Source organism: Mycothermus thermophilus (assembly GCF_041956435.1).
Source record: "Mycothermus thermophilus strain CBS 625.91 unplaced genomic scaffold VTJ04scaffold_1, whole genome shotgun sequence".
In the NCBI taxonomy this organism is placed as follows: Eukaryota; Fungi; Ascomycota; class Sordariomycetes; order Sordariales; family Chaetomiaceae; genus Mycothermus; species Mycothermus thermophilus.
Genome location: NW_027191427.1, coordinates 323,292 through 344,301, shown reverse-complemented (window position 1 = coordinate 344,301; position 21,010 = coordinate 323,292). Strand labels below are relative to the sequence as shown.

General features: G+C 57.7%; 12 protein-coding genes across 12 annotated transcripts in view; 8 read left to right on the top strand and 4 right to left on the bottom strand.

Moving 5' to 3' along the window:
• Positions 1–798: 798 nt before the first annotated feature.
• On the top strand, positions 799–1,050 carry VTJ04DRAFT_125 (uncharacterized protein; the record flags this gene model as incomplete). The annotated part of the gene is made up of 1 exon (XM_069358917.1): positions 799–1,050. One exon carries the CDS (start codon positions 799–801, stop codon positions 1,048–1,050), a length of 252 nt encoding a protein of 83 aa, XP_069222735.1.
• A 429-nt stretch (positions 1,051–1,479) lies between these two features.
• VTJ04DRAFT_124 (uncharacterized protein) lies at positions 1,480–2,352 on the top strand (the record flags this gene model as incomplete). The annotated part of the gene is made up of 4 exons (XM_069358906.1): positions 1,480–1,557; positions 1,658–1,791; positions 1,852–2,008; positions 2,101–2,352. 4 exons carry the CDS (start codon positions 1,480–1,482, stop codon positions 2,350–2,352), a joined length of 621 nt encoding a protein of 206 aa, XP_069222734.1.
• Positions 2,353–2,953: 601 nt separating this feature from the next.
• On the top strand, positions 2,954–4,630 carry VTJ04DRAFT_123 (uncharacterized protein; the record flags this gene model as incomplete). Its single annotated transcript, XM_069358895.1, has 1 exon — positions 2,954–4,630. One exon carries the CDS (start codon positions 2,954–2,956, stop codon positions 4,628–4,630), a length of 1,677 nt encoding a protein of 558 aa, XP_069222733.1.
• A 921-nt stretch (positions 4,631–5,551) lies between these two features.
• On the top strand, positions 5,552–6,021 carry VTJ04DRAFT_122 (uncharacterized protein; the record flags this gene model as incomplete). Its single annotated transcript, XM_069358884.1, has 3 exons — positions 5,552–5,601; positions 5,687–5,725; positions 5,769–6,021. 3 exons carry the CDS (start codon positions 5,552–5,554, stop codon positions 6,019–6,021), a joined length of 342 nt encoding a protein of 113 aa, XP_069222732.1.
• A 32-nt stretch (positions 6,022–6,053) lies between these two features.
• VTJ04DRAFT_121 (uncharacterized protein) lies at positions 6,054–6,254 on the top strand (the record flags this gene model as incomplete). Its single annotated transcript, XM_069358873.1, has 1 exon — positions 6,054–6,254. One exon carries the CDS (start codon positions 6,054–6,056, stop codon positions 6,252–6,254), a length of 201 nt encoding a protein of 66 aa, XP_069222731.1.
• Positions 6,255–6,260: 6 nt separating this feature from the next.
• On the bottom strand, positions 6,261–6,500 carry VTJ04DRAFT_120 (uncharacterized protein; the record flags this gene model as incomplete). The annotated part of the gene is made up of 1 exon (XM_069358862.1): positions 6,261–6,500. The coding sequence occupies one exon, from the start codon at positions 6,498–6,500 to the stop codon at positions 6,261–6,263; it is 240 nt and encodes a 79-aa protein (XP_069222730.1).
• Positions 6,501–6,547: 47 nt separating this feature from the next.
• Positions 6,548–7,070, top strand: VTJ04DRAFT_119 (uncharacterized protein; the record flags this gene model as incomplete). Its single annotated transcript, XM_069358850.1, has 4 exons — positions 6,548–6,608; positions 6,698–6,778; positions 6,867–6,972; positions 7,064–7,070. The coding sequence occupies 4 exons, from the start codon at positions 6,548–6,550 to the stop codon at positions 7,068–7,070; spliced, it is 255 nt and encodes an 84-aa protein (XP_069222729.1).
• Positions 7,071–7,755: 685 nt separating this feature from the next.
• VTJ04DRAFT_118 (uncharacterized protein) lies at positions 7,756–9,258 on the bottom strand (the record flags this gene model as incomplete). The annotated part of the gene is made up of 1 exon (XM_069358839.1): positions 7,756–9,258. One exon carries the CDS (start codon positions 9,256–9,258, stop codon positions 7,756–7,758), a length of 1,503 nt encoding a protein of 500 aa, XP_069222728.1.
• An 838-nt stretch (positions 9,259–10,096) lies between these two features.
• On the top strand, positions 10,097–11,506 carry VTJ04DRAFT_117 (uncharacterized protein; the record flags this gene model as incomplete). Its single annotated transcript, XM_069358828.1, has 1 exon — positions 10,097–11,506. The coding sequence occupies one exon, from the start codon at positions 10,097–10,099 to the stop codon at positions 11,504–11,506; it is 1,410 nt and encodes a 469-aa protein (XP_069222727.1).
• Positions 11,507–13,858: 2,352 nt separating this feature from the next.
• On the top strand, positions 13,859–15,651 carry VTJ04DRAFT_116 (uncharacterized protein; the record flags this gene model as incomplete). The annotated part of the gene is made up of 3 exons (XM_069358817.1): positions 13,859–14,124; positions 14,188–15,089; positions 15,155–15,651. 3 exons carry the CDS (start codon positions 13,859–13,861, stop codon positions 15,649–15,651), a joined length of 1,665 nt encoding a protein of 554 aa, XP_069222726.1.
• Positions 15,652–15,875: 224 nt separating this feature from the next.
• Positions 15,876–16,544, bottom strand: VTJ04DRAFT_115 (uncharacterized protein; the record flags this gene model as incomplete). The annotated part of the gene is made up of 3 exons (XM_069358806.1): positions 15,876–16,031; positions 16,141–16,251; positions 16,335–16,544. 3 exons carry the CDS (start codon positions 16,542–16,544, stop codon positions 15,876–15,878), a joined length of 477 nt encoding a protein of 158 aa, XP_069222725.1.
• Positions 16,545–17,359: 815 nt separating this feature from the next.
• VTJ04DRAFT_114 (uncharacterized protein) overlaps positions 17,360–21,010 on the bottom strand; it is a gene marked incomplete at both ends in the record, with an annotated part of 4,650 nt that continues 999 nt past the window's right edge. The window contains 3 exons of the mRNA XM_069358795.1: positions 17,360–20,294; positions 20,395–20,540; positions 20,615–20,928. Coding sequence (XP_069222724.1) covers positions 17,360–20,294; positions 20,395–20,540; positions 20,615–20,928 — 3,395 coding nt within the window. The remainder of the gene's footprint in view (positions 20,295–20,394; positions 20,541–20,614; positions 20,929–21,010) is intronic.

Sequence of the window (21,010 nt, the reverse complement as noted above, 5' to 3'; positions counted from 1 at the left end):
TTGTGTACCTTCGAGTTGTGTCAGGATTGTGAGAGATAAACGAGGGTGAATTGTACATTTCTCGTGGACGTTTATGTTACATCAACATCACATGCAGCCTTGTAAAACTGTTGATAGAAGCCAAAGACTCGGTGATAATAACTGAATTCCTCCGACTCCCACGCCGTTATCTGATGCGCCGCAGAGGATCCCAACTGTTGTGCGCCAGCCACACCTCCCATATCTTCCAAGAATCCCATCATGCCGCCGATCTAAGCTTACCCATCCCACATCGTCTTTCCTCACCGTTGAGCTGGGCTAGCTCTTTCAAGCTAGCGGCAGCGATGATAACTGCGCGTTTCCCCATCCTCGGAGAAGCATCCGAGGCGGCCAAAAAATAACGCGAATTAGCACAACGCCATACCCTCACCACCAAAAGCCTCGACAACTAATCAGCACCAAATCCACAGACCGTCTAATTACCGGCATGTGGTGGAGCGATTGGATGTGCGGGCCGGTGCGATAGCTCCATCTCCAAAGAGGAAGCTGGCGATGATCGGCGCCCATGATGTGGGGGCGCTGGATAATACCACCACCCACCACCACCACTACTACCACGTTGTCGGCAACCACCACACACAGACCGATGATTGTTGATGCAGAGGTCGGGCGGGCAAATTGACAGCCCGCGGGTGCGGGTGCGGGTACTTATCGGCACGGCGCGTGCTGGAATGCTTGATGATTTCAGGGGTTGGAGCGGGGAGAGCGGGAGGGAATTGAGGGGGGAGGAAAAAGGATCAATCAGACAGCCCCTCGTCGATGGACGTTCGACGTTTGGTTTCAGCCATCGCCGGCCAAACGAACCCCAGATGCGGACCAAACCAACCAGTGTCCATCCCCCGCAAAACCACGCCCCCCGAGCGCGACGCTATCTGGGCCTCTAACAAGTGGATGCAGCGCGACCGCCCTGACCGAGATCCGAGAAGGGGTGGGCTGCACTGCGGCCCGGCACTCGCTGCTGCAGCGGGCGCGTGGGGACGCGCGGAGTGGGCATGGCATTCGGAGCAGTGATTATGCTACGTACGACATACATGTTACAGTCCGCTACTACTGGACTCCAGTACCCTTTGCGGAAATTGGCAGCTCCCAAAGGGCTTTCAAGGTTCGTGGCACATGGCGCTCCGGGATCTCGGATTGGTGACGTCGCCGTGGCAGTGGTACGGAGTAAGCACTCGGAGAACGAAACGAAATGTTATCTCTCTGTTCCATTCGTGTGGTTGGGCTACCTATCCATCCGGCGCGGCGGGTGGCATGTGTCGTCGGTAAGGGATGCGCTTGGAGCTGGGGCCCGGGGATGTGGATGAGTGGTGGGTGTTAGAGCTGGCGCAGGTTGGATGGAGGAGGATGGATTGCTTAAAAGGAGGGCCTTCCGGTGTTTCGTCTTGGGTGATGACGCTCGGTGACCAGCGCTCTTGAGTCTCTGGGATATCAACCGCAAAGATGAAGTCCTTTATTGTCTATTCTCTCCTTGCCGCGGTGGCTACGGCCTTGCCGGCCCCGGCGCCGATGCCTACTCCCGTAAGCCCTATTACTGCTCTAGTCAAGCTGAGGGGTTCTCGCAAGGATTATTATGCATGAGGATAACCTCCAATGCTAACATGGACGTTTTCATATCCAGCCGGGCATTCCCTCAAAATCAACGGCCCAGTCCCAGCTGAACGCCTTGACGGTCAAGGCCTCCTATGACGATGGCAAGTATAAGCGCGACCTGTTCCCTCACTGGAACACCGTCAGCGGGACTTGCAACACTCGGTAGGTTGATCTTTATGTGGTTGAGATTCTCAGCAGAACGCAGTCTGACTGTCGCAACAGCGAATATGTCCTGAAGCGCGACGGGGTCAACGTCGTCACCAACTCGGCCTGCGCTGCCACCTCGGGCACATGGTACTCGCCTTTCGACGGCGCCACCTGGACTGCGGCATCTGATGTCGATATTGACCACATGGTGCCCCTGAAGAATGCCTGGATTGTAAGCTTCTGCTCACCCTCCAGCTGTTTAGCTGACAGGGTTCTTGTCAAATGAATTATTGAGACCTATACTCACACTCGTTGATAATGCAGTCCGGCGCAAGCAACTGGACCTCAACCAAGCGGACACAGTTCGCCAACGACATCAACCTGCCCCAGCTGTGGGCGGTCACGGACGACGTGAACCAGGCCAAGGGCGACAAGTCTCCCGACAAGTGGAAGCCTCCTCTCACCTCCTTCTACTGCACCTACGCCAAGAGCTGGATCACGGTCAAGTACAACTACGGCCTCAGCATCACGTCGGCCGAGAAGTCGGCGTTGACTAGCATGATCAACACTTGCTGAGGAGAAAGAAGAAGGTCATGAGAACACGCACAGAAAAAACCACGGAGGTTATTTTCGAACGGGGAAGCCAACGAACGGAAGAACATGTCCGATGAGCATGGTATTTGATGATGTGATGACCGATGTACATATGATCATTTTGGGTTCGGGGACGCAGATCGGGTAGTAGACGCGGTGCAGTTTGGATACCCTTCGCTAAGTCGCGCGGTTCAATCAAGCTTTTTTTTATGTCTTTTCAAAAGGGAGAACGACTAGATCGGGTAGGTAACCCGTACATACTCCGTACCATGGAACGTGTTAGTCCGAGCGGAACAGCATCTCGGCTCTTTGTACAGAGCACCATTGGCGCGCTTCATGAACCATGCAAAACTACTACCGACGCCGGGGGGTTGGAAACATCAATTCGCGCCAATGAGAGGATTCAACCACAAACACAACCAGGTAGATGTGTTGAATTATAGAGGAGGAAGCAGATCATGAGGAGTCCGTAGTTTGGTCAAGAGCTACAGGTATTTAAAGTCGGGTCAGACTCAATAGGTTTCCAAGACACACAGCGAGGGCCCATGGCAACTAGGATTCAAAGACCCTAGATGACTTCACAATGCTAGGCTTGAAGGTCTTGTGTCTCTCCGCCGTCGTGGGGACGGCGGTCTCTGTCCCGCACGCGGGCAATCTTCCCCGTCAGGCCAGCACTTTCACCAACCCCGTGCTTTGGGAAGACCACCCAGATCTCGAGGTGTTCCGCGTCGGCTCAGTATTCTACTACTCCTCGTCCACCTTCGCCTACTCCCCCGGCGCGCCCGTCCTCAAGTCCTACGACCTCGTCCACTGGACGCCCGTCACCCATTCCGTGCCCCGTCTCAACTTCGGCTCCAACTACGACCTCCCCAGCGGCACCCCGGGCGCCTACGTCAAGGGCATCTGGGCCTCGACGCTCCGCTACCGCCGCTCCAACGACCGCTTCTACTGGTACGGTTGCGTCGAAGGGAGAACCTACCTCTGGACCAGCCCAGGCGGTAACGCGCTCGCCAACAACGGCGAGGTGCCCCCCTCGGCATGGAACTGGCAGCACACCGCCACCATCGACAACTGCTACTACGACGCCGGCCTGCTCATCGACGACGACGACACCATGTACATCGCGTACGGCAACCCGACCATCAACGTCGCGCAGCTTTCTCCCGACGGCACCCGCCAGGTGCGCGTGCAGCAGCGCGTCTACGCGCACCCGCAGGGCCAGACGGTCGAGGGCGCGCGCATGTACAAGATTCGCGGCAACTACTACATCCTGGTGACCCGCCCCGCCGACGCAGAGTACGTGCTGCGGTCGACGACGGGGTCGCCGTTCGGCCCGTACGAGGCGCGCACGCTGGTGTCGCGGATCCAGGGCCCGCTGGCCAACGCCGGGTTCGCGCACCAGGGCGGCATCGTCGACGCGCCAGATGGGACGTGGTACTACGTCGCGTTCATGGATGCGTATCCCGGCGGACGCATCCCCGTGGTGGCGCCGCTGCGGTGGACGGCGGATGGGTGGCCCGAGGTGGTCACGGATTCGCAAGGGAGGTGGGGGACGAGCTATCCCATTCCAGTTCGCGGAGCAAAGAACGCGACGGAGGGGCTGGCAAGCACGGATCTGGACGAGTTCCGCGGGACGAGGTTCAGCGAGCATTGGGAGTGGAATCATAACCCGGACACGAGCAAGTTTACGTTGCTAGGAGGTAACGAGGGCGGGCTCATCCTGCGGACGGCGACCGTGACGGGGGATTTGTTTGCCGCAAGGAATACGCTCACGAGGAGGATTGCGGGCCCCAAGGCCAGTGGAATCTTCCGGCTGGATGTGCGCGGGATGCGCGACGGTGACCGGGCCGGCGCTGTGCTGTTCCGGGATCGTGCGGCGTACATCGGGGTGTGGAAGCAGGGCAACGAGGCGAGGATTGTCATGGTGGACGACCTGCGGTTGAACGAGGATGGTTGGAGGACGGCGTCCACCGGCAGAGTGGCCGCCAACGGTCCGGTGATCGACACGAACGCTCAGCAGGATATCTGGCTGCGAATTGATGCGGACATCACACCGGCGTTTGGGACGAACACGGAGCGCACGACGACGTTCTATTACAGTATTGATGGTGGGAGGACGTATACCAGGCTGGGCCCTGCCTTTGCGATGACCAACTCTTGGAGATACTTCACCGGATACCGGTTTGGAGTGTTCAACTTTGCGACCAAGAGTCTTGGAGGTGAGGTGAAGGTTAAGGGGTTCAAGATGAACATGATCTAGGCATTATTTTGCTAGGAAGAGAGCAATACTGATGAAATCTTACCCTGTTGGCCTGCAATATATAACTACTATCCATACATCACGTTCAAGCACCTCTAGAGTCTGAAAAGATAAACAAACTATTGATCAAGTCTATTGTAGATGTCTTGTGACAGGCCACTCTGGCTCATTCTGAGCTGTTATGATAAAACCATATACATAACCCCAGCTCTCATTGATCAGGAACCCACGGGCTTGTCTTGGAGAGTCGTGATCATAATCCTGCCTGAGAACCTGAGATTGCTTACAGTCAACTTTCTTCCCATTACACTCCCCCGCAGCCCATAACCCCAGATCCCTAGACTGTCTTCGACTGGGATCGCGCGACATTCTTGAGTCGAGATCAATATACAACCCGGTTAATGATACCCATCGTGCAGTTCAATGATGCGGCCATGTGCCGATCCTTTGCGGCTTACACGGTGCAACAACAGGTCGAGACCAGGAAACAAGGCGAGAGACAGCACATGCTACACACGACTGGCCGTTTCTCGCAGACTCTGAGTCAGTAACACCCGTAATGTGAGTGTCCATACTGTATAAATCAAAAGTCATGATTCGTGGGTATTGTGGTTGGTATCGTGATGGTGGCGCCACGGGGCGAAGTTCGACCCATCACGATGATGCTTGGTGAGGGGCTTCACACCACCCCGTGTGACCTGATCATGGGACACCTTCGGGATACTTAATGACCTCGTGGTCCCCCCCAGAAGCCCTTTTGGTTGACTCGGGCGTTTTCCTCTTGTATCACCTTGATGCTAACTGGGACTTTCTCCATCGATTGCTTTTCACTTCGCTCTTTTGTCAATACTTTTATTGCCCCTGACGGATGACAACATTACCACCACTCTCATTACTATCATCACCATCACTACCTCCACCATGAACGACGCACACTCAATACCCGATACACCTCCAACCGGCTACGGGCCGTGAAGGGTCCCTCCGACCACCATCGCCATTCAGCACGCTAATATTCCTCCACGACAGGCGAACCTCCGAACGGTGAACCGCGAGCGACGCCGGCCGGCACCCCGGTGCCGTGTCAGTCCTCCGGTAAGTTTCGGCGTGGTCGCTAACCTGCCCACTGACGACACAGGAAGGGTAGAAGATGTCCGGGTTGCCGCGATGTGATTTCCTCAAGGTCTCCGTCTCTTTTCAGAGACGTTTCGCCTCCGTGTCATCCGTTCGGTGTCCAATGCGTTTTTTCGGTTCCCATTGTCCCCGTTTCCTGTCCATTGTCTCCGGTCCCTCTAGGTGCAGCGGCATGTCGGCGCAGGCTGTTGGATGTGTTTTTGAGAGCGTCATCTTCCCCTGGTGTGTGCATCGTGCCCGTGGTGTGTGTGCGTTGAGGAGGTAGTTTTTTGGTCCTTCTGGTGTCGCCATGTCGATGATCGACCCGTCCGTCCGTCCATCCGTCAGTTCAACGCCCGTCCATTCCTTCGAGCACCTTCAACGGTGTTATCACCATTCGGTCAAGGCCGTAATTACCCGCTTCGCCCCGTCATCGCCGTTCCAAACCCCATCGTCATTTCAACTTCCCAATCATCCCTACGCCTTACGGGCACCTCACCCCAGACCATGAAGCGATTCAACACCGCGACTCCAACGCCAAATTTCTGTCCCAGTCGATTTCCATCATGACCACAGAGCGCCGGTCCCCGAAGTTTGCCTGATACATCAGTCGGTTGCGTCTCCTTTCTCTCTTTATCCTCTCAACCCTTTTCTTTCCACGGCCAGCTTCCAGCCCGACAACCCCAAATCCGGTGCCATCATGCCTGTGCCCGGCATCCGTCCTCGAACCAGTGTCAAAGTCTCCCAAGTGGTTCATACTGGTGTCTCATATCCCAATTTCCCGGGGTGATTCCCACGAACACAATGCATCTTGAGGCGGAAGGCCCAAATTCCAGTCAACATTACCAGCCCAGCGTCCAAAGGGGTAAGTAACAGACGACCCAAACCCCCCCTTTGCTAGACACAACCGGTCGCCCTTGAACAGCGGCTAATAACGCATCCATGGGACAACAGATTGCAGCAAGACAAGACCCAAAAGATCCACGCCACTCCAAGCACTCCTGGATGTATCACCGGCACAGCCGCCCGCCCAAGGTACGTAATCACCGCACTCATTCCCCTCCCGAACCCCATCACACAAACCAGCCTAGCAGGAACTAAACAACTCTTTCCGGGCCAACAGCCACCACGCACAATCCACGTAGACAAGGCCATCAATTCTTCAAGGACCTACCGGACCGATCAAGGACTATTTTTCTCGCCCACACGGCTCCCCAAGCCGGAGTCAGGTAAGTAACTGCCGAGCAAACCCCCCATCCGACCCCCCAACCACCGAAGTTCAGAACAAAGGGACTAAGTCACTCGCGTCGGGTTCAACAGACCGTAGATGACTAGACACGTGCACGCGGAAACAAGGTTGCTCGCTCAGCTCGCTCGGTCGTATTCGTCCGCCGGAAGGCGTGATCCAAGGACTTTTTCGAGTATCAAGGACTGTTCGCGATTAGATTCGGCTAGAACGAGTTCGGTTTCGATTCGGTTCAAGGGCGCTCAAGATTCGCTGTCCAAGGTCTTTTGAAGGCGATTTGACGAGGTCAAGGGTTTGGATCCGGTTTGGATGGGTTTCGTGACGTCATGTGACTTTTTGTAACATCCTGTGGATTGTATAAGGTGTCGAGAGTGTTGAAGCATTGGAGATATCGGGAAGATGTTCCGTGCTAGGAGATGGAGAGTGGGGTTTGTGAGGCGAGAAGAGTTGGTCAGAGGGGATTGGCAGTGGGAGAAGGGTTAGGAGTGTAAGAGGAGGTTGTTGAGGCAGTGAGGTACGGGGGAAGGATTTGCGGCTGCGTGCAGCACGGTGGGAGAAGGTTGGGACAGGTCAGGGTTGTGGTGAAGGGAAGAGGAGGAGGGAGCTGGGGGTTGAGAGGTTAAGGGGTTTGGAACGACAGCTGGTACCGGAAACAATGGAGATGCTGTGGCGGAAGCATGATGACTCAAAAGTTTTGCACGAGTGTCTGGATGCCAAAAGTAACCAACGAAACATGAACAAATACAATTCATCCCATTCCACCGTCTTATACGCTAATAGTCCGGAATATGCTGAACTCCTCTCCTGTAGCCACCAAGGCTCCCGGTATTTGTGGGTGCCAGTGAACCTCCTTAGCAAGATTCTGGTAGTGCACAAATAGCAACTGCGGCGGCACGTCCTGCACGCCTCCCGTGTCTTTGCTCTCCTCGTCATCCAACTCCACTGCCAAATCCCACAGTGTGACCGTGTTATCACCGGCAGAAACGGCAATGATGCTGTCATCAGTCGGGTGCCACTCGATGCTAGTGATCTGCTCTTTGTGGTAGTCGAAGCTGGCGATGGGACTGGGCCTCTGAAGGGTGGTGCCAGCCGCGGCACCGCCCGCACTCGGCTTCCACTGACGCAGATCCCAGACAGCCCACACACCGGCGTCGTCTCCAGACGCGAGCAGGTGAGTGGTTTGGCGCGACCAGGACATGACGTTGACGTCCACGTTGCTGACCCGCATGGACAGGGCCGGCTTCCTGGCCTTGCTGCGCACGTCCCAGACGCGGATTGTGCCGTCGACTGAGGCCGACGCAAAGACGGACGCCTCGGAAGGGCTCCATTGGATCTCCTCAACGCTGGCGGTGTGGCCTTGGAAAGGCCGGGTATCGGTGACGAAGCCTCCGCCGTCGGTACGCGTCGTCATGTAAATGAGGCCGTCGCAGTCGCCGGTCAGGAGCCGGCCCGCGGCGTGCAGCGGCGACCAGTCAATGGCGTAACCCTCCGCCTTGTGGGCGCGCACGGTGCAGATGGGTTTGTTCTGCTGCGGGGTAATGATGGTACCGGGGGTATCGAAGGAAGCGAGGTGTGGCGTGATGTCGTGGATGAGAACGTTGGTGGACTCGGTCATGGCGGCGCTCAGGGTGGTGGGTGGCTTGGTAGGGTCCTGGGAAGGGGTCTGGTGGACGCGGATGCGGTTCGTGGTGGAATTGAGGGGGATGCTCTTGTGCTCGAGGATGGGATCCGAGTCCTCGTCGTCACTGTCGTCGTCGCTGGATTCGCTGTCGTCGTCATCGCCGCCCTGCATCTTGCTCAGGCCGCTGAACTTCATGACGAGGATGGCGTTGTCGTTGGCCTTGGCGCGGTCGGCCTGGGTGCCGGCCACGGTGTACATGGTGGCAGGGAAGACGGTGCGGTTGTCGCCAAGCTGGTCGCGGACAATGTCGAAAGACAAGCACGGCCAAGGGGTGCTCAGGTTGTGAAGCATGCGGTATGTTGTTGGGTCCGGGGTCAGCGTCTGGCCTGGCTCCAGCTTCATCCTGCCGACGATGAAAGTTCCCGGGGCGCTCTGGTCAACGTCCATAGCCTCCTCGGCCTCGCGCTCAGCATCCGGCCTGCCATCGACGCCGGCCTCGATGATCTCGTCCTCGCTCTCAAACTCGTCCTCAAACTCATCCTCGAACTCGCCCATGTCATCGTCCTTGTCGACGTCCATGGTGTCTGGGCGTTCACCGGCCTTGAGGGGCCCGGTGGCCTGTTCTTCCTCGGCTGTGCGCTTGGACATTTTGTAGGGTATTGGACTCGGCGACTCTTGGGAACGAAAGTGTAAAGTGTCGCCGGTCTTGTAGAGGTTAGACTGGGAAGTGATGTTAAGAGATCAAGGTCAAAATTTGTGGATTTTGGACTTTTTAGTGGGGCTTCTCTTCCTTATCACCCCGCATCGCATTAGCGATAACAGGACAGGATGACGTCGAAACCTAACCTTAACCCCAACCCTGACCAGAACGGCCTGGAGCTGTCGCTGCGGATAGGCTCGAATAGGCTCGAGTAGACTCCTCGCACTCCCAACCCTTGGCCTTCCCCTTCACCCAAATAAGAGCAGTCAACGTCCAGCTCCCTTACCTGAGTCGCCTCTATGATATGTAAAATTGTTGACCCGGGGCATGACAGGTCTCATGTTCAATTGGCCATTGTATTGTTCTGATAGCAGTAAATCCATTTCTCATTCAGACACATAGTTTATTTCCATCTGTTACTCATCGTCTCTCGCTCTCCACCCTCACCATAGCACTATTGCTAGCATCACCAAATACTACTAACATCGTCTTCTCAATGCCTCAATGTGTTGAGATCCCCATGACAGCACAATCATGTCCACTATCAGTCTGCTCGTGCGTAATCACCCAGCCCAGGCTACGAGGCCCGGCGCTGGCATCTCGGAGGCTTGCTTCCGAGACGGAACGGGACATGAGGCGACCGATCAACAGGCCACGATGCATCCTCATAAGTGAGCCGTCACTCACCCGCTGAAGCTCACTAGTTCACTACATATCTCTCATAATACCACACATCTACACGAACAGGTTACGATACCACAACCTGACAGACACACTTGATGGGCCATGGGTCCACGCCTGGCCACCTCGCCGGGTCTCCCGGCCCGGCCCCGTGGTCTTCTAGTCACCGTCTGCCTCATCAGCCTGCTCACCATCTGGATGAGCCGGCTCCCCAAGATGTGTCTATACGGTGATGCTTCAACCAGCCTCACCACCCACTCCCATTCAAACCCCCCTGCCCAGCCCACTGTCGACCTCTCGCGCGCCGACGCTCCCTTCATCAGCTGGCCTCTCGCCCGCGTTTGCCGCGAAACCACCACCTGGAGCCCGCACCTCATCTTCCTCTGCGACAACAACTCGGGCGGCATCGGCAACATCCGCAACTACATCCTGACCTGCCTGCGCTACGCCATCGACGCGGGGGCCGGCGGGCTGGTCCTGCCACGCATCAGCACCCGCTCCGAAAAGGACCTGTCCAATATCCACCTCGACCAGCGGGGTTTCGACTACTTTTTCGACGAGGCCCACTTCCGCCGCAGCCTGCACGAGGCCTGTCCGCAGATCACGGTGTACGACACCCTGGAAGCGGTCCCGGGCTCTCCCGCACCGCCGCGCAAATCGGACCAGCTCACCCCGCACGACCTCGGCCGCCGCGGCGGTTGCGACTCGCGCGAGCTGAACAAGCACACGGGCCTGTTCGCGCGGCAGTTCCACGCCTGGCTGAACAAGACGGCCGCAGAATCCGACGGCCGGTTGGCGCACCCGCCGACCCGTGACCGGCCGCGCGCCGTGCGGTTTAATTGGGGAGTACAGTGGGACTGGCCCGTGTTTCGCGACGGGCCGGAGTTTGTGGCGACGTTTGGCGGGCTGTTGAGGTTTCGGAGCGATATTTTGGACCTCGGGATGCGCGCGGCAGGGTACATGCGCGAGTTTGCCAGGAAACACCAGACTGGCATGGCGACGTCCAAGTCTCCGAGATTTGCCGGGTTTCACCTGCGCACGGAGAGCGATGCGCTGAGCAGGTGGCCCAAGTTTGACGAGCAGAGCGGTGCGTATCTTTCTCGTGCTGAAGAGATCGGGTTCAAGGCCGCGTATTTGGCCACGGGAAACGTAACCGACGCAAAAAGGTTTGTGGACCTGGCGAAGGAGAAGCACGGCATTTCCGTGATAACCAAGCAGGATCTGCTGCGCGAGTACGGCGCCGCCCGCGACGACCTCGCCGCGTTGCAGGCGTTGACCTGGGACCAGCAGGGTGTGGTGGATTTTATCGTGCTCCTGGAGAGCGACTACTTTTTCGGAGTCAGTCCGAGCTCCTTCAGCATCAATGTGGCGGGGAAGAGGCATCTGAAAGAGGAGGGACTGTACACGAGGCCGTGGAGGATAGGCGGGGAGGGTGACGGGAGGAGTTGGTTGGCTGGGAACTACGAGCATTATTGGGAGGACTGGCTGTTTATGTTTGACTCGCTCTGGCCATGAATTGGAAGGGAAGTTTACGTAGCAATGGAGATTGGATATCTCGGAGTCAAGAGAACTACGAGGTCTCATCGTATACTATTGCAATCACTGGTTTCTGGTATTGTTATAGCTCTGACATGCGAACGCGTCTCTGGCTATTTCAACGAAAGAATCCCTCATATCAACACCTCAAGCCAGAATCACAAACCCAACCCCAACACCCAGTCCCATACCAACCATTTTCCTGCTCAACGTAGCCAGCCCGCCCAAACCAGCACTCTTTACCCCCGAGCCTGGAATAATTGGCTTCCAGCGGATAGGACGAGCCCCGAGAGCATCAGGCCGAATAAGATCGCCCTCTTCATGGCTTCCCTCATTATGTTGGCGCTGTTCAAAATTGCCATTGGCATGGTGGTCTTTCTTGCTTATCAGTTGCCCTGTGAGCTCAGGAGGATTTGGAGATGTGTCGGTGTTAATGGCTGACACAAAAGCGCCCTGATTTAGGTCAATGCTGTTAGTTATGGTGCGGTTGCTTAGAGATGTCCATTGGCCAGTCTGCGCTACGTCCGCGGTCGTCGTGGCAGAGAAGTTGACTGCGGCGGCGAGGGAAGTGAGAGTAAGGAATGCAATAGCTAGCTTCATTGCGGTGGGCATTTGTTGACTACGAGCACTGTTTCGATTGGTGAGGTTCAGGGGCACTGTGTAAGTCGACCGCAATTTTTCTGGGTCCCTCGAGGGGAATTGACTTGGAGCCAGGGCGTTTATGGTCCCAGGCTGCATTGTTTGCCAACGCTTTGGTAAACACAAGGAGCGGTATGGGCCACGTTAGCACGCTAAATGGCTTTCTTTTCCTACTTGCCAACAAAACCATTAAAAACGTATGTTGAATGCCGAATGTATAGCTGTAAGAATTCCCATCCAGACAAAGGGTCCAGCCGTACCCGTACTCTCTTTGGTTCAAGTTCAAACCCGAAACGGTCAGGCCCGGGGCTGCGGCCGAGTGGGGCCGATCTTGGACCCACTTTCGGCCCGGTGGCCGTCCGGGGTCCGGGGAAGGCCATCTGGCCATCTTGGATTTGACCACAAATCCCTACTTATTTCTATTTTCTCATGATGCATTGTTGGCTGCCGGCGCTGACCACCGGATAATTGGCATGGCAGGGGAGTGCAGCATCGTGGCTGCATTCCAAGGCCGAGACCGGACGAAACCCTTGCTAGCCGCCGTCATGCAGTCCGGGGGGAACTGATGTCTGTGTGCAGGTGTGCAGATGTGCAGGCTGGATGAAACTCAGCGATGCCCTATCCGTAGTACCCCCCTTGCGAATGTAAACAAACGACTGAAGCGATGCTAGGCCACGATACTTTTTTCGCAGCAAAAAAACATCGAGTTGCTAGGTGGCTGTAGAACCATCCTGAGGAATCCATCGCTTGGTCGCGTGAGCCGCAAAATGTTTTTTCTCCCAGACTACGTGAACTACGGCTCGGCTTGAATCGGTTTGCAATGATCATACCTAGGTAGCATTGCCACCGGCTCGCGCTGACACGACTGTGCGGTGCGGCTCTACAGTGACACATACCAAAGTTCAGCGGGAGAGGTGCACACGATCTCCATACCAAACCGGTTCGCAGTCGTCTAACCTTGGTCATAATAATCAGGGAAAAAAGATCCGAACCGATGTCCCATTGCCACCGATATCGTCCCGCTCTACGCGCCGACCGTCTCCCACCTAAATCTAACAGCATGCTCACCGGAGGGCGCGCCCCTGCGGGGTCAAAGGATAGTGGCACTGTCAGGGAGGGGTCTTCTGCAGTTGCAGCGCTGCCTCTGCAAAACCTCTGCAACGGAGCCCCGCATCCGCTGTCAAGGTCTCCATCGGATGTGGCCTGGCCAAGGTCTACAAGGTCGGCACCCCCTGGTGAGCCTCCACCCGTCCTCTCGAATTTTCGGTGCCGGGCCATCAAAGAGTCACAGAACCGGGAGGACCAAGACTCCAATGGCGATAGCTTGCCGTCTTGTTTCTGCATAGCTACAGTACATACAGACCGAGCGGTCGTCAGACGCAACAAACCTGACCCGGAGGATCTTCCGGTGCTACTCGCCTATCCGCATCTACCTATCTATGACTACGTCGAAACGTCGGACCATGCCTCTCTCGGTCTATCGCGCTCGAGAGCGGAGCGGGGTCGTCTAGGTATGAGTAACAAACAACGGTGCTGGGTCCACGGCCGTGTTAGTAGTGCCGGGGGCATCGCGCGGATGTGCGGACGAAGAGTAGGTACAAAATCTTGCACGCTCCACCCGTACTGAACTTCAACTCTCTGTTATCCTCTCTCATCGAGTGACGTTAGTTGGTGTGTCGAAAGAGACGAGCCATGACCGTCGGAGCAGAAGATCTCCCCGGGGACACCCAACCGCTGCTGCAGAGCTTCGCCAACAATGGCTGGCGCAGTCCTCAAGGATACTCGTCCACCGACGACAGCGCATCCACCAGCTCGGTGAACAGTCGTGATGGTGACTCAAGTTGCGAGACCATCATCGTCGACTTCAACCCCGATGGCGACCCGGAGAATCCTCTCGACTGGCCCACGCCCTTCAGATGGGCCATCGTGAGCATGCTGGCCTTTATGGCCTTCACTGTGTACGCTTTCTTCCATACCCGTCACTCCGTAAGAACAACGAACACACACTAACCAACCTCCAGAACAATGACCTGCATCAGCCTGGTGCCCCTCGCTCCCGAAATCGTCCGCGACCTCTCTCCCTCCACCACCACCTCCTCTTCCTCCGCCCAAGGCGTTCTCCTCGTCACCATCTGGGAACTCGGCGAGGCCGCCGGCCCTCTCCTCATCGCTCCCTTATCTGAGCGCCTCGGCCGCCGCCCCGTCTTCCACGCCGCCCACCTCCTATTCATCCTCTCGGGGATCCTGGCCGCCATGACCCGGTCTGAGTCTAACCCCTCCTCTTCTTCTTCGTCTGCCTCCTCATCGGCAGCGGTCACCCGCTTCATCCTCCTCCGCATGCTCAGCGGCCTGGCCGTCGCCGCCAACGTGCTCAACCCGGCGGTCGTCGGCGATCTGTTTGCGCGCGACGAACGTGGCGCGCCGCTCAGCCTGACGTTCCTGGCCCCGCTGATCGGCGGCGCCTTGGGCCCGGCCGTCGGCTCGGCGATCGCGCATAAGCATGGTTGGCGCGCGGTGGTGTGGATGACGGTCGTCCTGGCGGTGATGGGGGAGACGCTTTTCTTGCTTGGGTTTCCGGAGACGTATAAGCCGGTGATTTTGAGGAAGAAGAAGGAGAGGTTGGAGGCGGCGGCGAAGGCGAAGGCCGAGGAGGAAGGGAGGGAGGTGGTCGGGGTGAGGTTTAAGACGATTCTCGAGGTGGAGGCGGATGGGGAGGGGGCGGAGAAGGGCGGCGCGAGTTTGCGCGATTCGATTCTGCGTCCTGCGATCGTGTTGTTCAGCAGCGGCGTGTTGATGCTGTTGAGCCTGTACGGCTCTGTCATCTTTTCGTACTACTACATCTACAGCACCACGTACCCGACCATTCTGCTGGAGGTGTACAAGCTGTCGCCCGTGACGGTAGGGTCGTGTTTCTGCGTATACTGTAAGTTTTCCCCTGAGGCATCGTCCGCATCTCATGATCCTATGACTAACAGCTGATCCTCCTAGCGGTCGGCTCCGCTCTCACCGTCGTCCTCTGCAACCGCTTCCTCGACCGCATCTACCGGCGCATGTCCTTCCTTCACAAGGGCGTGGGCCAGCCCGAGTTCCGCCTGCCGCTGTCGATCGTGGGCGCGTTGCTGATGCCGGTGGCCGTTGCGACGTACGGGTGGGCCGCGGAGCGCCAGCTGCCGCTGCCGGTGCTGCTGCTGTCCGTCTTCACCCTCGGCGCCGCCACCATGCTGGCCCTGATCCCCGTCATGGCGTACGTTGTCGACGCGTTCGGCCTGTACGCCGCCTCGGCCATGACGGGCGTCATCGTCTCGCGGTGTCTCATGTCCACGTTCCTGCCCCTGACCACGGTGCCGTTGATCAGCAACTTTGGCTACGGCTGGGCGTTTACCGTGTTTGCCGTCTTGAGCTTGCTGCTCGCGCCGATCCCTATGTTTATGCTGCGGTATGGAGAGAGGTGGAGGAAGTTCTCGAGGTATACTCGGGAGGCATGATGTCGAGGTATTATTCGGGACCAAAAGGATATTGAGAACGAACTGAAGCAAACGATCATGACCTCGGGATGTAAAAATGGGGATATAAAGTTACGACAGGGGTTTGGGGAATGGGCGCACAAAAGTTTTGGGTACAGGGTTTGGTAGTAAAAATAATGTGTTTTGTTGCCATCACCAATCTCCCAGCAACTGTAATGCCTGACGACGCCCAACGTTTCTCACCGCTAGAACTGCCCGTTGCTATAGTCCAGCACCGTCACCTTCTCCACCAGGGGGCCAACCTCCTCCTTGAAAGCCTGGTGAGCTGGGTCATGATCAACATAGTAGTTCCTGTGATCCGTGCTGGAAAATTGCACCACAAAGGCATGAGTCGCTCCGTGCTGGGTGGGAATGGCGTTAGCAAATGGCGTGAGATGAGCGGTAAGTGCATATAACCAGCCAAGCCGGCTGCGGCGACAAAAGCTGCAACAGAGAGAGGACATAACCAACCTGGAGCGATTCAATCGAGTTGTCCCTGCCACCCGAGATGCTCTCGATGTAGGCATAGTTCGAGTTGGGCAGACGGCAGCTCTCCTTCAGGGCCAGCATCTTGGCGCAAATCTGATGACAGAAAAGAAGCCTCGGTCAGCTGGTGTCGCCACGGGGCCATGAACCCTCGAGAACAAAGGGTCGAGCAAATTCACCTTGTTGATCGTGTCACTATCAACATCGCTCTTGAACTGGAACAAGACGATGTGCGTAACCCCGTTTGTGTTCCCATTCGTGCCGGCGACGCGGTGGACGAGGCCCGGGGCCGACGAAGCGAAGCCGACGGGGTCGAAGAAGAGGAACACGGTCAGCAGGCACGCCGCGAGGACCGTGATCCGCAGCACGTGCGGGCGGACGTCGGCCATGGTTTTTGAGGTGAAGAAAAGTGTGTTGTTTCTGCGTCAATGTGTTGGTTGATCTGGGGAGAGTTTGGATGTGGGTATGTACGGAGTAGGGCAAGGAGAGATATGAGGGGCTTTCTCTCATGGCCCCATTGAAAAGTCTCCTCTTCTCCAGGAACGAAAAAATGACGTTAACCTTGGGCAGCCACGCCCACCTCCCTTCCGCCAGCCGAACCGAACTGCTATCTCTCCAGCGCCATCTCCGCATCCCCTGAACTGAACCCCTGAAACACCGCTAACGGGAACCAGCTAGCTAATCGCGGATGTTGCATTCCAGCAGCATTTCGGCCCCCAAACCTCTGGGTGCTCTGGCATGATACATATGCAGGACAACCATCCAATCCGCAAAACGTGGTCTTGGAGGACAGAATAAATGATCTTGCATGAAAACGATCAGAGGTGTGAGTATTGTATACTGTGTATGGCTGACTCACTGGTATCTTAACGAACACATTACATCCAAAACCCAATCTCTCCCCTCGAGACCCCGCTCCAACCCAACGGTTCAACCCCTAAACACAAGAACCCAAAGCAACATAATCTCCAGATACGCCTGACGGAGGACAGGCCGCGGCAGACTTGGCAGTACATGTATGTACAATCCAAAAAAAAAGATATGAACGGATAAATCCCATCAACCAGAGCTTGCTCGAAAAAAATTTAACAACCGCCAAAAAACCACCAAACCCCTCCTCCCGAACCAAATTCGCGATATATATCCCAAAGTTCAAATCTCCGCGCCGCGCATCACCCGCCTCACCTCCAGGCCCTCCTCCTCCTCAACCCCCCTTCCCCTCCTCGCGCTCAATCTCCCCACTCGCCGGGACCGAGGGGACGTCCGAGTCACTCTCGCCCGCAGCCGCTGCCTCAGTCGCTGTCGCTTGCGCAGCTGTTTGGTCCAACTTTGTCGACAGCCGTCCGGCGGCGGCGGGGGTGAGTTGATGATGGTGATCGCTAGAGGCGGTTGCGTTCGCGTGGGGAGTGACGTCTCCGTCGTGGTTGGCATCGTCAGCAGCAGCAGCAGCAGCAGAAGAAGAAGAAGAAGAAGAAGAAGAAGAAGAAGACAGCTCTTCAGACAGAACAGGACCAGACGCTCGCCTACCGCCTCCACCACTGCTGCTGCTGCCGCCGCCGCCGCCGTGGGAGACGCTCCTAAGCCCCGGGATACCTCGCCACCTATTCCAAAAGGAGGAGCCCGAGTTTCCACCACCGGTTGGGGTAGTTGGGCTGTCTGAAAAGCCTGGAGAAGCAACAGCCGGTGACGCGGATCCGGATGCGGAGGCTGCGGCGGTGGTGCTACTCAAATCCCCTGTTGCTGACCGAAACACGAATCCCGGCACGGGCGGGCTCTTGGGCTCTTGCTCCTCGTGCTCGCGGAATAGCTTGATCTTCTTGGTGGAGTCCTGCCGTCTCAGTTTGAGGGGCAGTTTTTGCGAGTGTGATTGCTGATGCTCAGAGGAGACTTTCCTTGCCTTGTTACCCCCCGTGATAGTCGTTGTGGTAGTCGCGATATGCAACGCCGGTGGCGCCGAGGGTCGCCCAGCCGCCTCGCCATCTTTTGTCGTTGTGGCTTTATGTTCCCTGGCGAGCGGGCTGCCCACGCTAGTCGCGGTGCTCCCTGCCCGGTCTCGCGTGCGCGCTGCTGCCGGAGAGATGCCCGCGTACGGCTGTTTCCTCGCCTCGCTGGCCAGGGTGGTGCCGCTTGCGCGCGCGGGGCTGCTCGTGCGGATGCTTGGTGCTGGGGTCGTGGTCGGGGTGCGTTGGGTCTCACCGTTGGTGTTGGTGTTGCTGTTCTCGATGCCCTGCCGCCAGGCGAGGATGCGCTCCGGGGCAGGCCCACTGAGGGATCCACGGCGGCTGTGAGCGGTGGTGCTGCTCGCGCCGGCGCTCGTGCGCGTCAGCACGCTGGCGCTGCGGCCCAGCCCGGCGCCGCCGATGTACCCGCTGCTGCTACCCGCGGCGCCGGCGAGCTTGCGGCTCAGGCTACCCGTCTCCCAGCTGTCGTGGCGACGCTTGGAAAAGGCGCAGTCCTGTCGGAAGACCTTGATGATTCCCGTATCTCCCGTCGTGACGATGATGTGTCCGTCGTAGTGCGTTGAGCGGGCAATGTATGCGGGGCTCGGCTCAGGGCGTTTCGGTGCCGGTGTGGCTGGCTCCGGGGCGTCAGAATCGTTCGTAGTCGATGCCTGAATCGCCATCGTTTCCTCGAGACTCTGTAGGACGACGGGCGGCGGGTTGCACAGGTCGTAGATGGGATCGCCGCTCTGGCCGAGCAGCATGCGAGTCTTTGTCGGTGCGAAAATGGCCGTCGTGACGATATCCCCATGAGCCTCGAAGTACTCGCAAGGCCATTTGTCCTTGTCCTGCATGACGGCCTCGCCGTTGGCCAAACTCCAGACAAACGTCTTACGGTCCTCGCTCCCGCATATGACGTAGTTTCCGTCGTCGGAGAAGGTTGCTGAGATCTGGCTGCACTGGTTCTCGTGACCCTTGAGCTTGACCTGAAGCGTCTTGTCATGAAGACTGTAGATGCGAATGCGGCTGTCATTGGACGTGATGAGCACGCGCACCTCATGGGCGCTGTCGGAATCTTGAGGATGTCCTCCATTCGCGTCGAGCGGATCGGGTGGCGGCACGCGGATGGTCTGGATGCCGGTGATCTTGCTCCCCTTGGCGTTCTTCCCCCGCGACGACCGGACGTGGACCTGCGAGCTCAGCTTCAACCCCTCCGTCTCGTAGAACATACACATGCCATTCAGCAGGCCCGCGATCGCGACTTTCCCGTCCGGCGAGAATGCCACCGCCGTGACGAGATCTGGCAGCTGCGCCGAGAACGCGACCGCCTGGTCTGGGATGCTCCACAGTCGCAACATCGTATCCAAGCTGCCCGCCAGGAAGAAGCGATCGTCGCGCGGATGGAACGCCAGGCGCGTGACAAAGTCCTTGTGCTTGAAGGTACACAGGCACTCGGGCCTGCTGACGTGCCACAGGCGCACCGTCTTATCCATCGACGACGACAACAGAAAATTATTCTTGCTCCAGCTCAGGTCGAGCACCTCGCCCGTGTGCCCGCGGAACTCGCGCACGGGCTGCTCATGGAACACGGGGGCGCTGAGCTTCTCGCCGTCGCGGCCCTCGGCCTCTTCATCCTCGCGCGCCCGCTCTTCCGGGGTCGATATCACGGCCCAAACCCGCACGACGTGGTCCCGCCCGGCCGTAGCGAGGTACTTGCCATCTTTGCTGAATTCAGTTGCCCAAATGGCACCTCCGGTAGTTGAGGTCGCAGACGACGTCGACGTGCCGGTCTTAGCCCCTGGCGCATCCGCAATGCTAACGGACACAGCCGGAGTCGAGACGTCCCCATTCACGCCGTTGGCGGCTGCATTCTCGGTTTCCGGTTGGTCCTCCGATGGTCGAGTCCCCACAAGCTCCTGGGCCAGGAACATGTGGTTGAACTCCCTGTTACGCTTGTTGTTGGCGCGGGTGCGGATGTAGCGGGGTGGCTCCTTGTGACGTGGCACATAGCCTCCGCCAGGCAAGGGCCCGCCGCTGGCAAGTGAGGTTTGGCTGAAGACGCGCGAGGCACTGCCGTGCAGACGAAGCTCACCACCTCCCATCTCGGAATCCGAGTCGACGGAGAGTTGATGGTCTTTCTTGCTGCTGCGTCCGGATCGCATGGAGAGTTTGCTGAGGAATGAGCTGGCTCTCTTGCTGCTGGACTCGTAGAGATGATGTTAGCGCATTGTCTAATCTGGTGGGGAGGCATGACGACGCTCTGTCCCATCGCCACCGTGCGCACCGTTGTAGGCCGTACCTCTTGCTATCCTTGGTGTTCAATTCGCCCCCAGACATGGGAGCCGATCCCCGTGAAAGTTCGGTGCTTGCGCGCGCGATCCCTTCGGCCCTCTGGGATAGCCTCTGTGGTATGGACGGCTCGGTATTCTTTCGGAGTGCTATTTGCTGTGTACGTCAAAATCGCGTCATCAGCCAGGGAGTCCTCGTTCGGCCTCGCTCGTGGGGTTCCCAAAACTCACCTGCGACAACGGATTGATCCCGGAATGTGAGCCGGGTGTTCGAGGTGTGTCGACACTGCCGCGGACCTGAGTGCCGCCGTTGACGGGTGCAGCCGCGGTTACTGGCGTCGTCGCCGCCTGCGTGGCCGTGTCTGAGCCGGCAGTCTTGTCGGCATTCTCGAAGGAGTCGCGATGGGAACCATCGTGGTCTTTGGCCCGAGACTTATTCCCCAACAGGGCGGCGCTAAGGCTGGTGCTGTTCCGCGATAGCTTCGAGGGGCTCCGGTGGTGGGAGTAAGACTGTGGCGGCGTTGAGGCTTGGCTTTTGACTCCTGCTGACCAAATACGTCCGAAGTGGTGGGTGTTAGCTCACAAGGCTTCTCGGATGCAACGAAGCAAAGGGAGGTACGCAGATTC